Genomic DNA, 20,055 nt, shown 5'->3' on the forward strand with positions numbered 1-20,055 from the left:
TGTGGAAGAAATCAGAGCTTCTTTTCTTCAAGAACTGTCATGCATTACTGTCACAGAACCGTTTAGAGTTGAAGAGCAGTACACAGGTTTATGGATAATCCATGTCATGATACTTATACCTGTACATGTTCCATTACGTGTATTTTAGACATAGAAAGCTACTGTGACATAAATCTGAATTTTTCTAACACGTGTTATACAACTCACTTCGGGAGTAACCCAGCTTCTCGAATATTGCTAAGTTATTACTTCGCGGTTTATGGATAATCCATGTCATGATACTTATACCTGTACTTGTTCCATTACGTGTATTTTGGACATAGAAAGCTACTGTAACATAAATCTGAATTTTTCTAACGCGTGTCATACAGGAGGTGTGAGAAGTTTTACGTAACAACTCACTTTGGGAGTAACCTAGCTTCTCGAATATTGCTAAGTTATTACTTTGCCACACGTCAAAACTGACTTCTCTTTAGACTCTGATTACTAAAATACATACACTGAACTAGGAAAAATATGTACCACCACATGTGCTTTTATCCCCTTCAGTGCTTAAGTGAAAAACTGAGTTGTGTATTTGTCCATGTAATAATTTAACGTATGTCAGCCAAACATGTCTGTATCTTTATTTCAATTAAATTAAAAACAATCTGCAAGTATATTTATGCAACGTTCACTATATACACGACTTAGGCAACTGCAAGGCAATCCTATGTATGCTGATTAACCTATTGTTAGTAAAGCATGACAATAGCTCTGGAAGTTTACCAGTGAGTGCTTATTTTCACAAGTGACTGTTTTCATGGCATGACTGAAAAAGAATAGCTACTAGCCATGAAATGGATTATCAGTAAACCTCAAAGAATGTGACATAACCTAGCAGAGATTAACAGTCTTCTAAATGTAGCAGTATATTTACTTCAGATGAGAGCTTTTCAGAAAAATGTGGTGGTCTTAATGATGTAAGACTTCCATCTGATCTATGTAAAGAAAGCAATAACTAGACATTATGCATCCTGGCAAAAATTTATTTTTGAACTGGCACCATAATATTTCAGAAAATAATAATAAAGTACCTCTTTGGTGAAGCCTAGGTACCCCCTACTAATCGTTTTAACAACTTGTAAACAGGACTGCAATACAGTGCTTTGCCTTAATTCTAGCTCAGTCAGGTACCACAGATCTTCCTCACAGTCCTCATAATTTTAGGAAGGTATTGTAAAGCAGGGAGTAAAGCAAAGGAAAATTAAGAAGGATATAAAGTTCCCTGTTTGAGATTTTAAAAAAAGTGCATAATGTTTTCATTTCAAAAACTGTGCCACTGTATGGAAATGATGGATACAAGACTGTTTTCTTTCCTGTACTGGACACTACTGATCATTACACAAACACAGTCTCTGCTCACAGGCCAAAGAAGTCTCTCAAGTCCGCTTTCTAGTATAATCAGTTGTCCAATTAGTTAGAACAACGTCCTGTATACTAAAACAAGAATAGCAAGTTAACCGTTTTTTCCCCACTAGAACGTCTGGGTTTGCAATTCCATTTCTGTACACTACATTTCCAATCTATTGGAGAGTTTTTAGTGTTTGGCATACACATCCCAACTCCTTGGCACCACCAGGTTCAGTGCATCCATTGCCAGCAACAGACGTAGCACCAGGACAACGCGACTCCCAGCGCAAGGGATATTTCAGGAGGAGTGGGCATTCTCCAGCAACGGTGGTCCATCTCGATGCATCGATGGGTGTGTGTGCTCCCTCTTGTAAGTTTTTGGAGGAAGCTTCGGGATATGTTGAGAAGTGCTTTGTCGTGGAGGAACAGGTGGTCCAGCAACAGAATGGAAGTCCACATCTTGCGGTATCAAAGGTGGCGATGGAAGATGTCTCCGTGCTACATGTGGAGAAGGTGTCTGAAGGGGAGGGGGAGTAAACGGAGATGGACTGTTTGGGAAAAAGGTGTTGCCAAGTTCGCTTTTTCTCCCCAGTGGTGGAGGTTGGAGGTGTAACGGTGAGCTAGAGAAAACATCTGGAGTTCGCACAGGTTCTCGTGGTGGTAACACAGGAGGGCTTTCAGGGGGATCAGAGATGCAGGTCCGGTCAGGCACTGAGTACCTTGGTGAATACACTTTAGAGGTCGGTTGCCTAGGAGGGATCGCTGGTGGGCTGTCCAGGTGCGCAGAAGTAATCTGAGGTACACAAACATTTCATTCAGTAAGATTTTAGAGTGGCAGTAAAGAACAGGACCCTGCTGTGAAATGAAAGCAGAGCTACCACCCTGCAAATTGCTCTTACCCAGTTACAAGAGGAGGCACAGCAAGCAGGTGCAAAATGAAGATGGGGAGTAAGGAAGCAAAAGGGAGTGGTGGTGCCTGAAAAACACGTTTCTCAGAGTGATGCAGACAGAAAAGGCAGAGACTGTATGTGCATGGCGAGAGCAGGGGTATATCAACATATGAGTTAACGGCCAAGGATGGAAGGAATGAAGATGCACAGAGAGGGACAACTGCAAGGCAAAGAACGGTCAAAGCAACAATTTCCACGTTAGTTCTAGGTCTGCTTACTGGGTACTTCTGATTACCTGCCAGCACCTCCCCAGTAACAAGCACTTGGGCTGGGTAATAACAACAGATATTTCTCCAAGAAAATGAAGAAAAGAGAGAGGCAGATTATGCTGAACAGGGAAAAAATAAACTATGCTGAGAAGATGGAATGAAGTAGTCAAAATTACTGAAGTGAACAGTTCCCAAGCTGCAGACCACAATGACGGGGTAATTGGTCTCCAACACCCTATCGCATGTACCCCATCACATATACAATGTTTTCAATCTCATTTTGGTAGGAATGCGATGTGTTAAACTCTGCTGGCTGACAGCATAGTCACCTGGGCTATGAAAACAACCTGCGGAAGAGCCATATACAAGCTCTCTTCAAAAGACATACATGCTCCAAAGTAATTTTGAGTTGGATTTTCAAATCCACCCAATTGTCTGAAGTCACAAATGAGCTCCCACTGAAATTAAGAGACATTTGACACTGCAACAAAGGTTGGATCAGATCCCAAATGCCAGAGAAATGCAAAAGGAAAATGGCTCAACAATGGCGCAAGCAGGCAGGCAGGACAGGTAACCAAGAAAGGAAAGAAAGAACTGAGCACCACACCATCAGGGTGAAATATTCTAATTAACCTTTCAGAGGACTGAGGTGTGTCCATCACTTTCCATTATTACTATTACTCTTTTTTTTTACCCCCACATGATACTCTGGGACAATCACTTCAGATGGAAGCATCTGCCTGAAGCCTCAAGTTCTCACTGGCGATGTGAGGGCCTGAGCACAGTGCATCAGTAGACAAGAGACATTTGAAACCCTAATTTTAGGTCCCATCTGCTAATTCTCATTCATTGGGATCAGGACATAATGAGGCAGAGTTGTAAAGGCTTGAAATACACAGCAGCTTATTCTTTCACATACAGTTCTTCAAAAATGCATGTACTATCTTTAACACTTTTCTTTCACACCGTGTCCTCTACTCCCAGAAAAAAAAAAAAAAAGCCCTTTTTTCTCCTTACTTACTTTTGATGGGGAGGATTCAGCTGGGGCAGACTCTGGTCTTCTTCGTGGAGGAACCGGAGGGGGAACATGAGCTTCATCCGAATTTTTGGTAAAGTTTATGGAAGACACAGAAGCAGATCCTATCAAACAAACAAAACCCTGACGATGAACTTCTGTTCAACTCCGTACACTTCTTTTATTGCTGCCAATAATAAACTAATTGCCCCTAAAAAGCCGCATGAATCAAGGTGTATTGAAAGACAACGAAACAACCCTCTAAATTCCAGCTTCCAGCCAACCTGCTCTTCTGAGCTGCAATCACCTCTGTGGCCATCAGTTCCTGCACATCCTTAAGTAATCCTCGAGACCAAAACCACACCACAAAGTTGTTCTTGTATCACAAAAGCACTAAAACAATATTCTGAAGCTGCAATCGATGGGCCAACCCAACAATGAAGAAATACATTATTCTGAAGAGGTATTCCAGAGGCCTGGCTTGGACACTCAGCAATGTAACTGCTCTGATAAGCTGGTTTCCTTTTTAGCAAGTCATTTCATCTCCTTGTGGCAACCAGCTGAACACAGGACTAACCTTTGAAATCCCTCCTACAAAACTATAAATTACTGAAATCACAACATAAAATATTAGCTTCCTTGTATGTTGGTGAAGACAGAAGAAAAATAGGTGTGCAGGGGTCCTGATGGATTTAAAGCAGTGAAATAACAATTCTAAATTCTGAAGGAAAACCATCCAGGCACACTGAGACTACGTTGGAATGGCAAACAGCAAAATAAGGCACTCACAAAACATTCACTTTTATTCTCACCGTTCACCATTACTCACCAAATACATTCAACACATATATATATGGCAGCAAATCCCACCAATGTTTTTTGGGACATATATGGGCACTAGAGATAAATCTCAGCCTTCCGTTTTGACAGTTTCTCCAAAGACATGTAATTACTCTGTATATAACACACCTAATTCTGTTCAGTTTCTTCTTTTACAATAAAAACTTATTTATGAAAAAAGAATCACAGGATGGTTGGGGTTGGAAGGGACCGTAAAGACCATCCAGTTCCAACCCCCCTGCCATGGGCAGGGACACCTTCCACTAGACCAGGTTGCTCCAAGCCTCATCCAGCCGGGCCTTGGACACTTCCAGGGGTGGGGCATCCACAGCTGCTCTGGGCAACCTGTGCCAGTGCCTCACCACCCTCTCCGGGAAGAACTTCTTCCTGATATCCAATCTAAACCTCCCCACTTTCAATTTAACCCCGTTACCCCTTGTCCTGTCACTACAGGCCCTTGTAAAAAGTCCCCCCCCCGCTTCCTTGTAGCCCCTTCAGGTACTGGAAGGTGCTATAAGGTCTCCCCGGAGCCTTCTCTTCTCCAGGCTGAACAAGCCCAACTCTCTCAGCCTGTCCCCATGGCAGAGGGGCTCCAGCCCTCGGAGCATCTTCGTGGCCTCCTCTGAATTCTCTCCAACTGGTTGACATCCTTATGCTGAGGGCCCCGGAGCTGGATGCAGCACTCCAGGTGGGATGTCATGAGAGCAGAGCAGAGGGGGAGAATCACCTCCCCCAACCTGCTGGCCATGCTGCTTTGGATGCAGCCCAGGATACAATTTTCATTCTGGGCTGCCAGCGCACACTGCCAAATAAACACACTGAAGGTCTTTGCTGCCGCAAGGAGACAAAAGCAACTATTTCTGTTGTCACTGCAGAAGACTAAACATGATTTCACCTGTTTAACACCACAAAATCTAATATGCACATTCTTGGTAGACTGTCTACTGGCACCTACTTGCGTGAAAAGGACTTGAAGGGTCCGAGTCAAACACACTGCAGGCGTCCGTAGTACTTGAAGCTGCAGAAGCAGGGGGAGGGGTCAAAGGCGTTCGGGGAGAGTTCGGTGCTGACGCTATAGTTTCAGTCTCGCTCTCTGGGATGCGGCTGTAACTAATCTTCCTTGGCTCCTGTTGCAGGGGTGTAGGATGTCTCATGGTACCTGGCCTGGGATTAGAGGGACGAACACCTGGGGACTTGAGAGGATAGCTGTATTTTTTGGGCTGAAATTATAAAAAAAGAAGAGACAGTATTAAACAAAATCGAAAGGCCACACACCTAAATGTAGCTTTGTATTTATGAAGTCAGAGATCTAAACTGACTTCTGCTATCTCTGAAAGACAAATGTAAGTATTTTTTGAAAAAAAAATAAGAAGAAATTGAATACTAACAAATCTTGGTGGTGGCTTGACATTTCGTGGCTCTATCTCTAGTGACTTGTTGAACAGATAATCTGTAAATTCTGTCTCCATGCTGTTTCCCATTGGATTCAGGTTTTCAAAAAATCTCTGAAATACAAGAAGGTTGAAATCTTATCAGCTAAGCTGCTTCTTAGTAGCTTATTACTGTATGTTTCTACTGCACAAATGATCCCAAGTGTTCCAGAGAAGAGAGAAAATGCTGGAGTCAGAAGTAATGACAGATTCTTAAGTTATTAAATCTGTTTGTTGCCAGCCCTTTGCTGGGCATTGCTACTGCTATGCTTAGCCTGAAAATCAACTCTGCAAGCACCCTAAATAATTGCTGCAGTGGAAAAGTCAGACCAGGTTAGCTCAAAGACCTTCAGAAGCAGCTGTATGTAGTCCATCTTTACACTGATGCAAGGAAGACTGCTCTCACAATGCATTCTGTTGAACCCTGAAGAGAACAAATAACAAAAGAAAACCTTACAGAACCTCTTAAGATAACCTGTCCTATGACTGTTTAAAAATATATATAGTTCAAGAGATATTAAAAAAAATAGAAATGGAAAAAAGGAAAGCAAAAAGAGAGGACTGCTTAGAGTACACCACAGACCAAGGAGAACAAACACCAGGAGAAAGAAGAACGTGAGCATCATCACTGCCAACACATGATGTAAACACAGCGCTATCAAGGAAACCTGGAAACATAAAGGCAGTGTAACAAAGGAGGAAGAAGACAATTGGGCTCATTGGACAAATAAACACAACTGAGCAAAGGACAGTGAGAATCTGGTAGTTTCTGTTCACTGCTAATCCGTAAGAAAATCTATGTATCTATCAACAACCCAATAGCTGGGAGGGGGGGGAAACCCCAAACCACCAAACCACAAGCACTGAGCTTTCTGCCCTTTCTTACACTGAGACCCAAGAGAGATTTTATGACAGGACTTCTGCTTGCCTCTAATTCAGTCTGGTTGAACCCGTGTGAATTCAGCCTACCCTTACGGTACATCAGCTGACAGCCACCACAACAGCAGCTCAGTGCACGGACTCAAGGAAGTAATTCCACTTACCCTGATGTCAAATTCCACTCTTAAACAATACGGCTGGTTCTGGTACTGCTGTATCTCTCCTGTTATTTCAGCTACCTTTCTTCTCTTGCTGAAGTTTATAAGTTCTTTCCCATGTCGCTTTAGAAATTCAGGGTTGCCTTCTTCTGTTTTCAAAATGTTAGTTAAGTAAATCCCTGAAGAGCACACAGAAGAGGTTCTCAACATGTAGTACAAAGCCAGGAGGAAGTCACATTACCGGAATACAAAGAATTCTTAAAGAATTTAATTTGTACACTCTCATTATTTAGAAAAATTCTCTGTTGGGCTCAATAAGAGAATCGCACCTAATTTTCAAATAAGGGCAATAATTCAAATACTTTAATATCTCTTCCTGAAAGCTGCATTTTTGCATCAAAATCTTGAAGTCTATGCATCTTTCTATTGTTTAGGAAGCTGACACAACTGAACAGTACTGGCATTTTGCAAGACAAGAGTACACTGAACTCAAGTGCTTTCCCTCACCAGCGAAGCTCCAAAACATTATTCTTCCTTTCCACCCTCCACTCCTGGCTTCATGACTGCGTCAAGTGGTTTGAAGATCAGAAAGAAAAAAGTGCTCTCAAGTACATAGTCTAGAACTGTCACTATGAGTCTTCTAAGCCTAACTTCAGAGAAGTAACTGAAGCTATTCACATGTCATCCTGCTAAGCTCTACTCATCTCTGAAGCAGGACAGAATGTTCTTAGTTGATCTTCTCTTTCTTTGAAGCGCTCTGGAGCTCTAAAAGGCAAAAAAAGCCATAAAAACTATTTTCTTTCAGTTTTGGCCTGAAGTCTATGCTGGACAAGTGTAATGTCAAGAGTTGAAACTGATGTGCAGTGAACATCCAAGCAGCTTGCTTAAGCACATGGCATTCCTCTTCTTTACTTCACAATTTGCTGAATGTCAGAAATTCCAAGCAATCTACTCAAAAGAACTACTGTTAAGTCTGATGATAAAAAGGTTTTCTTCCCAAAAACTGTTTTTATAGAAATAAGATTTTTGTAAAATACGACTAGTTATAAAAAACTATGAAAATTAAAACTCTGTTTCTCAGAATTCTTGATGGGGAAGGCAGTCCTTTTTCTATTAGTCAATGGCAAAAACATTTCTAATGTGACTCCCTTTGTTTTAAGGCATTTATGGTCAAAACGCAGTTCAAACCACATTCAAAGTAAAAACGAGTAAATATATAAATAAGATATCACAGATATACTTCTTTTTACTGCAAATAACACCTGCAATTAATCATCACATTAATCTTTCTTTCACATATATTCAATTAATGCCTGGGCACCTGAAATTCAAACCCAACTGTTACATTAAAACTGACTCCTCACCACTGTTTATGCCCCGCTTCAACACTTTCCACGTGTTTATGCATGACACAGCTCATTCAAACCAGACATACTTACCAAAAAAAGGCACACAAGGAGGATTAATGGACCTGAGTTTTGCCAAGTATTTCTTATAATGATCCTCACTCAGCTCATAAGCTTCTTCTAAAATCTTCTTCTGGCGACTTGGAATTTGCTAAAAAGACAGAGAAAACCGATTTTTTTGAAAGACAGGGTAAAGGTGTAGCCCAGCAACAATACCGAGAGTAATGGTCTCCCACTGATAAAGTCAGATTTCAGGATCTCGCTACCTTTTTCTGCCTTTCTTAAGCGAGGATTGATATCTTGCTCCTGAAACCAAGAAAAAAATCCTCTCTATTACACATTTATTCAGGGATTTACTTTCCTTGCTCCTTCTCTGAAGGACATGCTTAGTGAAAAGACAGGCTTTTAGGGTAGCTAAGGTGCACTGCACTACACTTCTGTAACCAAAAAAGAAAACATCTCACTGTACCTCAAACGTGTGATCCAACCTATACACTGCTGCGGAGTTCATAGCACTGACAATCTCAAGGACACCATTAAAGTTGTTCAGCTCTTGAAAAACTTGCAGGATCTCAATTATCCGGCTCACTACAATTACTCTTTCCTCCAGGTTTTCTGTTTCTACAATGCATCTAAATACACAAGAACATTTAATTTTGCATTAAAGCATTGATGAGTTTTCAAAAATGAAATATTAAGCTGTAACACAAAAAAATATGAAAACTTTATCATGTTTTTGGACACAGTTTAGAAAATGTTTAAGAAATAATAATTTGAAAGTAACCTAAGAATGAAAAGCTGAGAGCATTATGGTAAAATTCTCTCAGGGATCAGCTGCAGCATCTAAACTTTAAAACTGGAATTGTCCCAGAACAGCATTTTTCACAGTACACTTCTATAAATGTCCGGAAATGGAGTAGGTGCAGATTCAGGGAAGTCACTTACTTTTCAAACCACAAAGTGAGGTTAGTGGTGTGCCTTATCATTTTGAGAAGGTTGGGAGAATTAATTTCTTTATCTTCCTTTGTCCACACACTTCCAACTAGTTCAGATGGCTGCACAGCTCTAGAAAAGTAGATGCATGTATCAAAAAATACAATTAAAAGCAGGAAAGAGGATATTTTCCCAAAACTTACTTATTTCCAGTGAATTTGGAATTAATATTTGGAAATAAATTCTTAAGATATCACCTCTCTTCTATAATGTTAGGCTTCCCACAAAACTGACTGGTATTCCTACGCTTCTTTTTTAGTGTGCATGTATTTCTTAATATATGTGACGATTAACTCTGTTCATCTAAATGAAGAATGAAGTCTACATCTCAGTCACCATAATAAAATGTGAGCTTCCAATGCCTGAACAACCTCTCACAGACAGCTGGTGAGATCGAACACGGTCCATAATGTGCTTCACAAACTAGAATACGAAGAAAACTGATTTAATGAATGTTCATACTTCTCATAGGTTGATCTACTCGGAAAATACCAAGAGAAACCTGCAGCACAATCCGATTACCAATATACATCAGTCACGTGTACTGCACGTGGCGAGGTGAGGGTAAGATACATCCTGGGTTTTAGATTTTTTTTTTTTTCTGAAAAAACAGCAATTAATATACAGCATTGGTAAAGTCCCTTGACCTACCGTGGGGCTTCACAGCAGGGGCCCGCAGAAACAATTTCATGCTGGAGAATATTTTGGTTTGTGTCATGTGTTTTTCAATGGAGGAGGAAAGTTACCTGTAAAAATCTGACTCAAGTAAAGTGAGCTGCCGAGCAATTTCTATTGGATGCAAAGTGAGCAAATCAAAAGTCTCTGTGTGTCCTGGTTTGCTTATGTGCCATTCTATCGCTGGGGGTGGGCTCTCAAAAGTAATGTTGTGACTTGGCCCAATGGCTTGTGCCTGTTTTTTCCGGTTGATAATCTTCGTGATTGATTCAACCCATTTCTTCATCGCTTTGCCTGCCACACGGAGAGAAAACTACTGTTTAGTTACTCTTAATGCTGTTTTTCCAAAGAGGTCAGTTTAATTTAGGAATCTTTAGATTTAAACCCAAAACCTACCAAGTTAAAGCAACCATATGTTCTTTAGAAGTGCCTAAGCAGTGTTCTCGCACAAATCTCAAAGCATACAACAAAGAATACAAAGAACAGCCAAGGCTGAGCACACCAAGTTTGCCCAAGCACACACAATTCAGAACACCCAAATTAGGCTCCCACTCCAAATCGGGTGTTTTCCTTTCTTTTCTGACTTTACAATGAGTTTATGGCAATCAAGTTTCTTTTGCCCAAAACGCGCTTCTGTAAACACCCTGAACTTTTATACTTCAGGCAAGAGTACATGCTTACCTCAGATAACATAGAAGGGCAACATGACAAACACTGAGAAGCTTCTCCCTCTACTGCATTTAGCACCAAAGCTCAGAAAAAAACCCAAAAGCCAAATGCCTCTTTAGCCGTATACCATAGGAATTTCGTGCATGAGAAAACTGGAAAGTGTCCTACAGGTCTAATGTGTCCTGTGAAATAGCTGGAAAGCCCTTGCTTTGGTGGTTTCCACCACTAAACTTTTACAAAAATTACCTCTGTGCATAGGTTAAGAGGACAATCAAAGCAATTATTCTGCCCTGATCGTTATTCCGTTGTTATTATTTTGCATTATTTCAGTCCCTTTATAACAAAACCGACACATATTTATCAGGTTGTAAATAACATTCTTGTGAACAAGGGCCAGACTAAGTAAACCAAGTAATAATGGTTTGTTGTTTTTTTTAAATTAGGGTTTATGTTCTTTGTCAAGCATTTACTAAACAGTCCTGTTTACCTACTCAGTGAAAAGTGAACCCATTTCACACTTTTGAAAAGGGATGCTTTATGATAAATGCCATCAGCTAAGAAATTCTGAGTACCTCTTACTGTTCCAATGAACTCCTCCAAACGTTGCAGAAGAACAGCATCTCTTTCAAAGTCATAGAAGTGGTGCTCTACCCAGTGTCGACATACATTTAATACTCTGCAAAATTAAAGGATAAGTAAGAACTCCACAATATAGTCTATATTCATGTCTAGCATTTCAAGGCTTTTAGTAGGCAAGGGCTCACAGGAATAGCAGAATCAGCACACCAAATGTAATTGTTCTACTATAGGCATTTCACCAGCAACCAGCTACAAGCATTTTTGTACTTTACATTTAAATAATTCAGAGTAATGCCACTGTTCATTAAAAAGCGTTATCTAAAATGTTCACACCTTTGTGGCACTTAGGCTGTATAGCCTTGCGGAAACATGGAAATTTAAATAATTCAGAGTAATGCCATTGTTCATTAAAAAAATGTTATCTAAAATGTTCTCTGCCCACACCTTTGTGGCACTTACGCTGTATAGCCTTGCGGAAACATGGATTAAAAAAAAGGCAAGTAAAAAACTCATTTGCACACTGATGGTCTACAACTCAGCACAAGCCTTTCACAAGACTTTCCATGCCATGAATTCAAATTCCCGCCAGGTTTTGCAAGTAGGAAGGTCAAAATTGCTGACTGCTCATGCACACCCTCTATCAGAGCATCTACAAGAAAAGCTGCGGGTATGACAAAGAGCCTCTGCATCCAAAAGATGGTACTTTGAGAGACCTAAAGGAAGTCAGCTTGGCTCACATCGACGCCATACTCACCGTAGCTGCACAGGTTGAATGTACTCTTTCCTAAATCTTTTTAACTCTGCACTAAGAGGCTGGTCTCCATTCTCCAGAGCAATACGATCAGCTTCTGTTGGCTCAGGCTCTGGAATTTCAAATCTAGCACAGAAGATGGGTGTAAGCACTAGTCTCCTATTAATAATCTTGCTCACAGCATGCATGAATAAAATGTTGATTAAAGATGGCTCCGAATTCAGAATGTTTCCACACGTCAGAATCTTATTTCTTAGTAAGCACATAGGAAGATTTGCTAAATTCAATAATAATACAGATTTCAGAGACAAAAAAATGGGATGCTGGAACTTACTGGAGCTACCTGAGCAATCCTAAAGCTTCTGGATATAGCTTGCACATTTTGCTTGCAATTCTTGAATTTGGCAACTTTTTTAAAAGTGTTTGGAGTAAATCAAAACCAACTGGAAAACAAGATTCTTACAAACTTTACTCAAAGTGAGAATTAAAAAGAAAAAAAACCCCTGCACTTCGTATGAACAATATTTTTAACAGTGGCATACCTTTCTATCAGCAGACTCAGCAACTCTTGAGGTTTACAGAAGGATCTATAAGTTGTGAGAAAAGTCCGAACAAAGTTGGGATCTAAGACAAAGAATAATTTTATGCTCATGTCAGGAATTACCTAAGTTTTTTTATATTTTAAAATTAACTTTAAGTCTCCTTTAAAATTAAGGATGGCAGTCTATCAATTTACAGAGAACATGATGTAAACAAAAATTGCTTTGGTAACAATTCAGAGCATGTTAAAATAGCAATAAAAAGAATTTAAAAACAGTTTTTATTCTCCTGAAAATTCAAAACAATGACTTTTTCTTCCCCTTCAATTATTAAATGAATGGATTTTTTTTCAAAAACTTGAAAGTAACAAATAGATTATTTTATTTATGACCCATCTAGTAAAACAACTTTGGTTTTGACAATGATCAGGACAACACAACTCGAAAGACACTGCACTGGAGAGAAATGGCATCTTCAAGGGGAGAATCTTTTCCCTAAACTGGTACAACTGATAACCAGTTGTGGTTAAGTCAGGCTAGTTGTAGTTAAGGCAGGCTAGATACTTTTTCAGCTGACAGCTATACTTTGAATTTACATTTAATTTCAAGAAAACCAACAGATTTCATTTAAATTGACTAATTACGTATCAGTTAATTTAAAATAATCAAATGAGTTTTAAAAAGAAGCAAGTATTCAAAACCAAAAACCAAATTACAAAAGCAAACCCATTTGTTTTTCTGTGGTAACAATTCAGAGCACGTTAAAATAGCAATAAAAAGCAGAATTTAAAAACAGTTTTTATTCTCCTGAAAATTCAAAACAATGACTTTTTCTTCCCCTTCAATTATTAAATGAATGGATTTTTTTTCAAAAACTTGAAAGTAACAAATAGATTATTTTATTTATGACCCATCTAGTAAAACAACTTTGGTTTTGACAATGATCAGGACAACACAACTCGAAAGACACTGCACTGGAGAGAAATGGCATCTTCAAGGGGAGAATCTTTTCCCTAAACTGGTACAACTGATAACCAGTTGTGGTTAAGTCAGGCTAGTTGTAGTTAAGGCAGGCTAGATACTTTTTCAGCTGACAGCTATACTTTGAATTTACATTTAATTTCAAGAAAACCAACAGATTTCATTTAAATTGACTAATTACGTATCAGTTAATTTAAAATAATCAAATGAGTTTTAAAAAGAAGCAAGTATTCAAAACCAAAAACCAAATTACAAAAGCAAACCCATTTGTTTTTAAGCATGAGGAAATGCAGTGACAGCATGCTGGCACTGCACAGAGCTGACGAGAAACAAGGTTAACATTGTTATAACTGAACAAAATTAATGAGTGGGTTGCAATGGCTTTAATTATGGATTTGGCTTGTTTTAAAAACAAACGCAATTGGTAATTTTTCTAACACAGAGTAGCTGAAGAGGAGCACAAGACTTAAAGCAGGAGCTCCTACAGGCTGTAATGAAGAAAAAAACACATTATTTAACCTATACTATACTAAGCCATTTCCTGGAATATGGGTTTTTAAAATCTTGACCATTTGAATGAACATTCTACCCTTCTTAGATCCTACTAAGCTCTTCATTTGGGCAACAGTTCACTGTGATGTGCCACAAAAATTCACCATATATTGTGTAACCCAGCATTTCCTTGCATTTCTGTTGTAGGCCAATTCCCATTTCTTAAACAATTGGCTGTTCTACTTTACCATCTTTATATCCTTCATTACTCCTTTTTTCTTATCATAACACCTCTCCCACCTCTATTTGAAACTATACGGTATAAAACCCTTTTCAAAGGTAAAACTCCAAATCCTTCTGCATGAAAAATATCACCCCTGTCCCCGTCATCCTTATCATGAAAATACAAATTTTGGTTGTCCTAAAAGACAAGTATAGAAGTAAGCACAGTAGCCCATGTTTTCACAGCTTGCATTCTGTACACAGCATCCTCCCTAAATAGGTTTTGTCTACACAAAAGTCTCCATAGCAATTAACATTTTCAGATCACTGCATGCTCTGAGTCACAGCTATTGTTGTTTATAGGTAGAGGCTGCATTTAAATCCACAATACTTACTGAATTTCAAATGAAGTCAATCAGAAAAAACAAGTCTAAGCTTGTTACCTTACTAGCAAAATCTAACTCAAAATAGTGTACGACATGAGCAAGCGTTAAAAAAAATACAGACAACACTAGTTAGTCAGGATGTCTGCTCATGTGATACTTCTCTATTCAGTTCAGCCAGTTTGAAAGCTAAAAAAGACAATAACTTGTTCTACAAGGATTTATAAATAATCATCCTTGAATTCCTTAAGAAAGGAAATGGACACTGTGATGACGCACAAGCACTCTTAACATATCAAAGTTTTAAAAACAGAAGAGCGCTGTCCTATAGATAAAAAATTGCCATGACTTTCAAATCTTGGTACCACCTAACCCAGCTGCCCTCAAGCAAGAATCAGGCAAATGAATGTCTGATTACATTGAAACAAGTAAAACCTACCAGAATATGCAGATAGGGTCAGAACCTGCATTTCTAATTGAAAGGCAGTTTCTCTCATGTAAAAACATACGGAAAGCTGCTTTTGCAGAGATTTCTCCCTATTTTACTGCTCCACCACAGGAGAGTTTGGACAATCTGTCGCACCCTGCGGACAGACGGCTGTCAGGGCTGTCTCCCTGTCCTATCTTTCCCAGTGGCTGAATGCCTCCTACCCCCAGCAGCATTGCTTCATTACAGCTGGGCTACCAGGCTGTCCCTCTTCCACAGACAGAGAAGTATTTCAGCTCATCAGCTGGTTTGTGCATTGTCAGGGCGGTGAGGAAAGCAAAACAAAAGGTCCAACACCCATATTCCCAAATGAGATGGACTGTGTGGATGTTGACAGATGACAAAGAAGTGGAGACCTGATCTGACTACCATCTGAACACAGCCCATCCACTCCTCAGCACACAACTGAGGAGTAGATGGGCTGTGTTCACATGGTAGTCAAATCTGAACTACTCCTCCAAACTACTCTTCAGCTACTGGCAACAAATTCTGCGATTCTATCTGCAATTATTCTTTATAGTATTTAACCTGCAAAGGTAAAAACCTAGAGAAGAGTCGCAGTTATGGTAAATACTGTCTTCAGAGGGTCAAACTAGGGTCTGCCATAACCAGTCACACCACACTTGAGACAAGTCACCTCGGAAAAGGGTGGGCTTGCTATTTTGGCATAAGAATATAAAGTCGAGAAATTATTTTAAGATTGCAATCACGCATACACAATCCTACATGGAGAATTCTACATTCTGCAGAAGTGTTTCTACAGTCTGTAGCTGTTTGGCTGCATACCACCAGAGTACTCATCTTCCCACATCTCCAAGCAAAATAGAAGCCTCAAACTCAGCTGACAGGTGGATGAAAGAATAGCTAACGGGTTACAATGGAAAGTTGTTGACCTACTCACTGCTTCTCAAAATGCAACAAAACAATAAATGATTTACAGAGTAAATAGACCTCATTTCCTGTACAACAGAGCATTTTTGGCTTAATCACTCTATTTCCATTTCTTTGTTCCCCTGGAAAAGACAGCACAGAACGTTTAGAATGATGACAGTTTTCCTCATAGAAAACTTATAAAACAGAAGGTGCAGAATGGAAGATAATACACATGCAACCTAGCCATTCTGCATGAGGTCCATGTCTGTTGCACTAAGATCTTAAGGCTACAAAGACAGGTTAAACACATCACAAGACAACCATTTTTATTCTTTTTGTCGAAGTCTTTCAGTCTATCTCACAGTACCCACGTTCTCTGTTTTGTCATACAATAATTAGGACAATGTCACACATACCTACAACATTAGGCTACAAGCAACTGACTTAAAGTTTTATTAAATAGGGGATGTTACAAGCAGGGATTTAAATGCTCTGGACGAAGGTGGATCTAATCAATCAATCTGAATTCTTCCTTTGTGTCCTGTGTGCAAGAAAGGGCAAAAGACATGCAGGTGCAAAAACCTAATACAAGAGACATTTCAACAAGTCACATGTGCCTTAAAAACGGGCATTTCTGTTTTACAGAACTGGAGAATGTAGTTTGTTGCTTCCTGGACAAAGACTACGCATGGACAGCACTGCTAGCACATGAGGCAGCACCAAGGCTGCAGCACCAAGTCCCAGCTCATATGGAAAGGGCACTTCTTAGTGGTGCGCAAGTTAGTCAGTGCAAAGCAAACGTTCACAAGGACACCAATTAAGTACTTTTTTAGCCAATTCTCTGACAAACACAATGCTGGCTTTAAAAAAAAAAAAGTATCTTCCTTTCCTTTCTCTAAGGCTGAATCATTTTATTTTAACTTCCAAAAACATAACGTTATGTCGTAAGACATGCCTGTAAAATTCAAAGCCAAGAGCTAAAAGTTTATAAAGTTACAAGAAAATGAAGACAGGCACAAAACTGCCCTGCCAAAAACTGCCAGCAAGATACTGCATTCGGATTTCTAACAAATGTTAGGAAAGCTCGAGTGAAGGAAATGTGAAGAGCAATAAAAGTAATGGAGCAAAGAGATGTATTTACAGGCATTTTAAAAATAAACAAAATTACTAAACAACACTAATTATATTCCGCTTACTTCTTCCAAACCAATTATTTCTGGTCTATGCAGGGTATCCAGGACTGAGCTGCAGAAGAACAGTTTAGGATAATCAGAGTGTAAAGAGTAAAAAGAAAAGAAAAAAACCAGAATCTGCAGTTGAACAAGACGCACTATTACCACGATGCCTGAAGTTCTAGAATAACTGATATACAATCCAAAAAACCAAAATCGAAATCCAAAAGTCAAGCCCATGCTATTCAGCACAGCTTGTGAAAATCCTGGGGAGTTATAAAGAAAAACTCTACACACACACACACTGAGGTTGGACTAGATGATCACAGAAACGCCTTCAATGTATCTGCAACACAAACAGAACCCCAAAGTTCTTAAATCAAATCCCCACTGATACTCTGATTAAGGCAAAGTTCCGAGGACAAATTATGAAGTGACTGCTTCTAGCAAGATGATATTTGGTCTTTTCGTTACGTGCCAGCATTACACAGGTAACAGTGGACAGCGTACAACCCTGAACTGGAAACACTGGGCCTGTAATTCTCTCCACAATGCTGGCACTTCACCTGCCACCCAGCTCCGGAAGTCCCGAGGGAAGGCCTGAGGTATACAGGAATAATTACTACTTAGAGCTCAATTCTTGCAGGCCCCGTGCTGCAATCCCTTGCATGAGAATAACCTTACGTACATGCATATCCCACTATGTTCAACCAAACAGGATTCTTGCTGTTAACTGCTAGAGCTGCAGAGGTGCATATTTAGATCTCAAAAACGTAACTCAAAAAGCATGTTAGAATATGTGCACTGCACAGCATATTCGCTTTCTACACACTTTACATATTTTGCTGCATGTATTTAACACAGAAAGATAAACAGAAACTAGTCACCACCTTGAGTTTTGCCTATATAAATGAAGTGCCTCACCTGCATACATATGGTAAGTCAGCCTCTCTATAAGCTTGACAACAGTTCCTGCCTTGATGATGGGGATTCCAGATTTGGGCTGCATGTTTTCTTCAAACACAATATTCTCTTCAGAGTCGGGTTCTGCAAATCTGTAAAGCTCAGGATTTGGAAATCTCATCTGCTCCTCTTTTTCTTCCTGCAACATTGTTACATCCAACATCCTTTCCAGTGTGCTTCTATATTGCAAAGATATCAATGCTGCCATCCAGTTGTTTTTCTCTTCAGCTGATTTAGCAGCAAAAATAACACTGTTCTCATCTTTTAAGATTATTTCAAAAGCATGTCTGTACTCATTAGTGTCGTCTTTATCATTGATTTGTACCTTTCGCATGAAGAACTTTTCTTTTAGACGATATTCTGCATTGCTAGCACCAGGAAGTCTTGGCTGGCCGTGATTCGACTTACAACAAATCATCAAGCCATCAAATAGAAATATGTGTCTCTCGTGCTTTGCTCCTACACGTGTGAGTGTTCCTTCCATGATGAACTCGTTACAGCATTGTCCAATGTCCTTACCCTCCCAACCATCAATATTTTTCTGGATTTCATTCATTTTCTTAATTGCTAGCTGTTTCCCCTTCATCTGCTGAGTATAGAATCGGCATGCAGATTCACTTCAGTGAAGGATGGGAGAAAGGCAGCCTATTAGTATATATGTATTTTAAAACCACAACCACCACTAACAGCAAAAATACAAGATCATCTCTCCAAGCGCTGAGAATTCCACTGAGAATGCAATTTCAGCACTCAGTATCAGCACCTAAACTTGACTAATGTTTCCCTTAAGTACCCCATCTGACATATTTTTTACTTATCTTCTATAAACGTTTTGTTTAAACACAGGCAACCAGAAGGAGGCAGGCAGTTAACGCCTCTTAGACTAACTATTCATTTCCATAGCCAACAAACAATTTCATTCTGCATTAATTTGAAAGCAGCACATTCAGACAAAACCTTAAGTGCATTCGTGTCCAAGCCTGAAGATTACACTTTGCAGCACAGAATTTCTTTGGCAAAGCAAATGTTTAAACAATTTTAAGGGCAAAACCCAAGTTTTAACATGTTTAAATAACTGCACACATATCAGCACTAAATCAAACAGTATACAGTATAATCCAATTTTGGCACAACAGTGCAACTAAGTACTAGTTATCATGCATCTATTCCTATTATCCAGTGGTAATTTTAACGAGCCATTGCACAAAAACACCCTCTTCAGATTAAGTAGTTTCAAATTCAAGAACAATTCCCTTCTAACCCCACAGAAATGTACTTTTACAACAATTTTAGGTGGCTATTTATTATATAGGCATACTTAACCCACAAATGCCGTAACTTTCTACTTACCAGTGAATTTTCACAACGTCTCAACTACCGGTATGCAAGGACACATAGAAATTAGAACGTTTTTGAAACAATAACAAATTATCTTGGCTTTGATGTCACTTCCTCTGAAAAAAGCAGGCCTGTCACAAACTATTTTTTTCAGTGTTTACTAAAAGAGGAAACTGGGAGCCCTGGATTTATAGCAAAGCATAAAGAGCAAAAAGCAGGAAAAACAGAAACATGTTTACCTAAGCCTTCGTTTTGCAAGACTTTTGGAGCATATCCGTTCCATACTGCTTTGAAGATTCAGTAGGGCAGTTATTGCTTGCTTTAAGCACTCTTTATCCTCTTCATCCTCACTTTTTTCTTCCAATTGCTGTGAGCATTAAAAGTCAAATACAAAACGTGTTACAAGCATTTTGGTATGCACAAATCCAAAAATTTGACCTAGGAAGAAGAAATCAAACTATCCACTGATTTTGCATGCTCCTGCTTATGATTAATTAAATAACCAGGTGCATTACTGACACAGGCAAGAGACACAACTGTTTCCTAAGCGCTTAATCTCAATAAAACGAGAGCAGCAGTCACTAGACCTCCAGACAGAGATGCACTCAGACACACATTATTTACCTCAAAACCAGTTTGATTTACCTCACATTCCCCTG

The 20,055-nt window shown here is 39.4% G+C and overlaps 1 protein-coding gene across 1 annotated transcript in view; it reads right to left on the reverse strand.

Annotated features, from left to right (window-relative positions):
- Positions 1-1,569: 1,569 nt before the first annotated feature.
- Positions 1,570-20,055, reverse strand: part of SOS1 (son of sevenless homolog 1 (Drosophila)) — a gene marked incomplete at its 5' end in the record, with an annotated part of 31,093 nt that continues 12,607 nt past the window's right edge. Inside the window, 14 exons of the mRNA XM_010153212.1 lie at positions 1,570-2,185; positions 3,573-3,691; positions 5,362-5,626; positions 5,795-5,911; positions 6,880-7,052; positions 8,313-8,430; positions 8,749-8,911; positions 9,225-9,344; positions 10,019-10,241; positions 11,189-11,292; positions 11,950-12,072; positions 12,489-12,570; positions 18,020-18,675; positions 19,636-19,763. Of these exons, the coding sequence (XP_010151514.1) occupies positions 1,691-2,185; positions 3,573-3,691; positions 5,362-5,626; positions 5,795-5,911; positions 6,880-7,052; positions 8,313-8,430; positions 8,749-8,911; positions 9,225-9,344; positions 10,019-10,241; positions 11,189-11,292; positions 11,950-12,072; positions 12,489-12,570; positions 18,020-18,675; positions 19,636-19,763 (2,886 nt within the window). The remainder of the gene's footprint in view (positions 2,186-3,572; positions 3,692-5,361; positions 5,627-5,794; positions 5,912-6,879; positions 7,053-8,312; positions 8,431-8,748; positions 8,912-9,224; positions 9,345-10,018; positions 10,242-11,188; positions 11,293-11,949; positions 12,073-12,488; positions 12,571-18,019; positions 18,676-19,635; positions 19,764-20,055) is intronic.

The sequence above is a fragment of the Eurypyga helias genome, unplaced genomic scaffold, assembly GCF_000690775.1.
Source record: "Eurypyga helias isolate BGI_N326 unplaced genomic scaffold, ASM69077v1 scaffold21376, whole genome shotgun sequence".
Lineage (NCBI taxonomy): Eukaryota > Metazoa > Chordata > Aves > Eurypygiformes > Eurypygidae > Eurypyga > Eurypyga helias.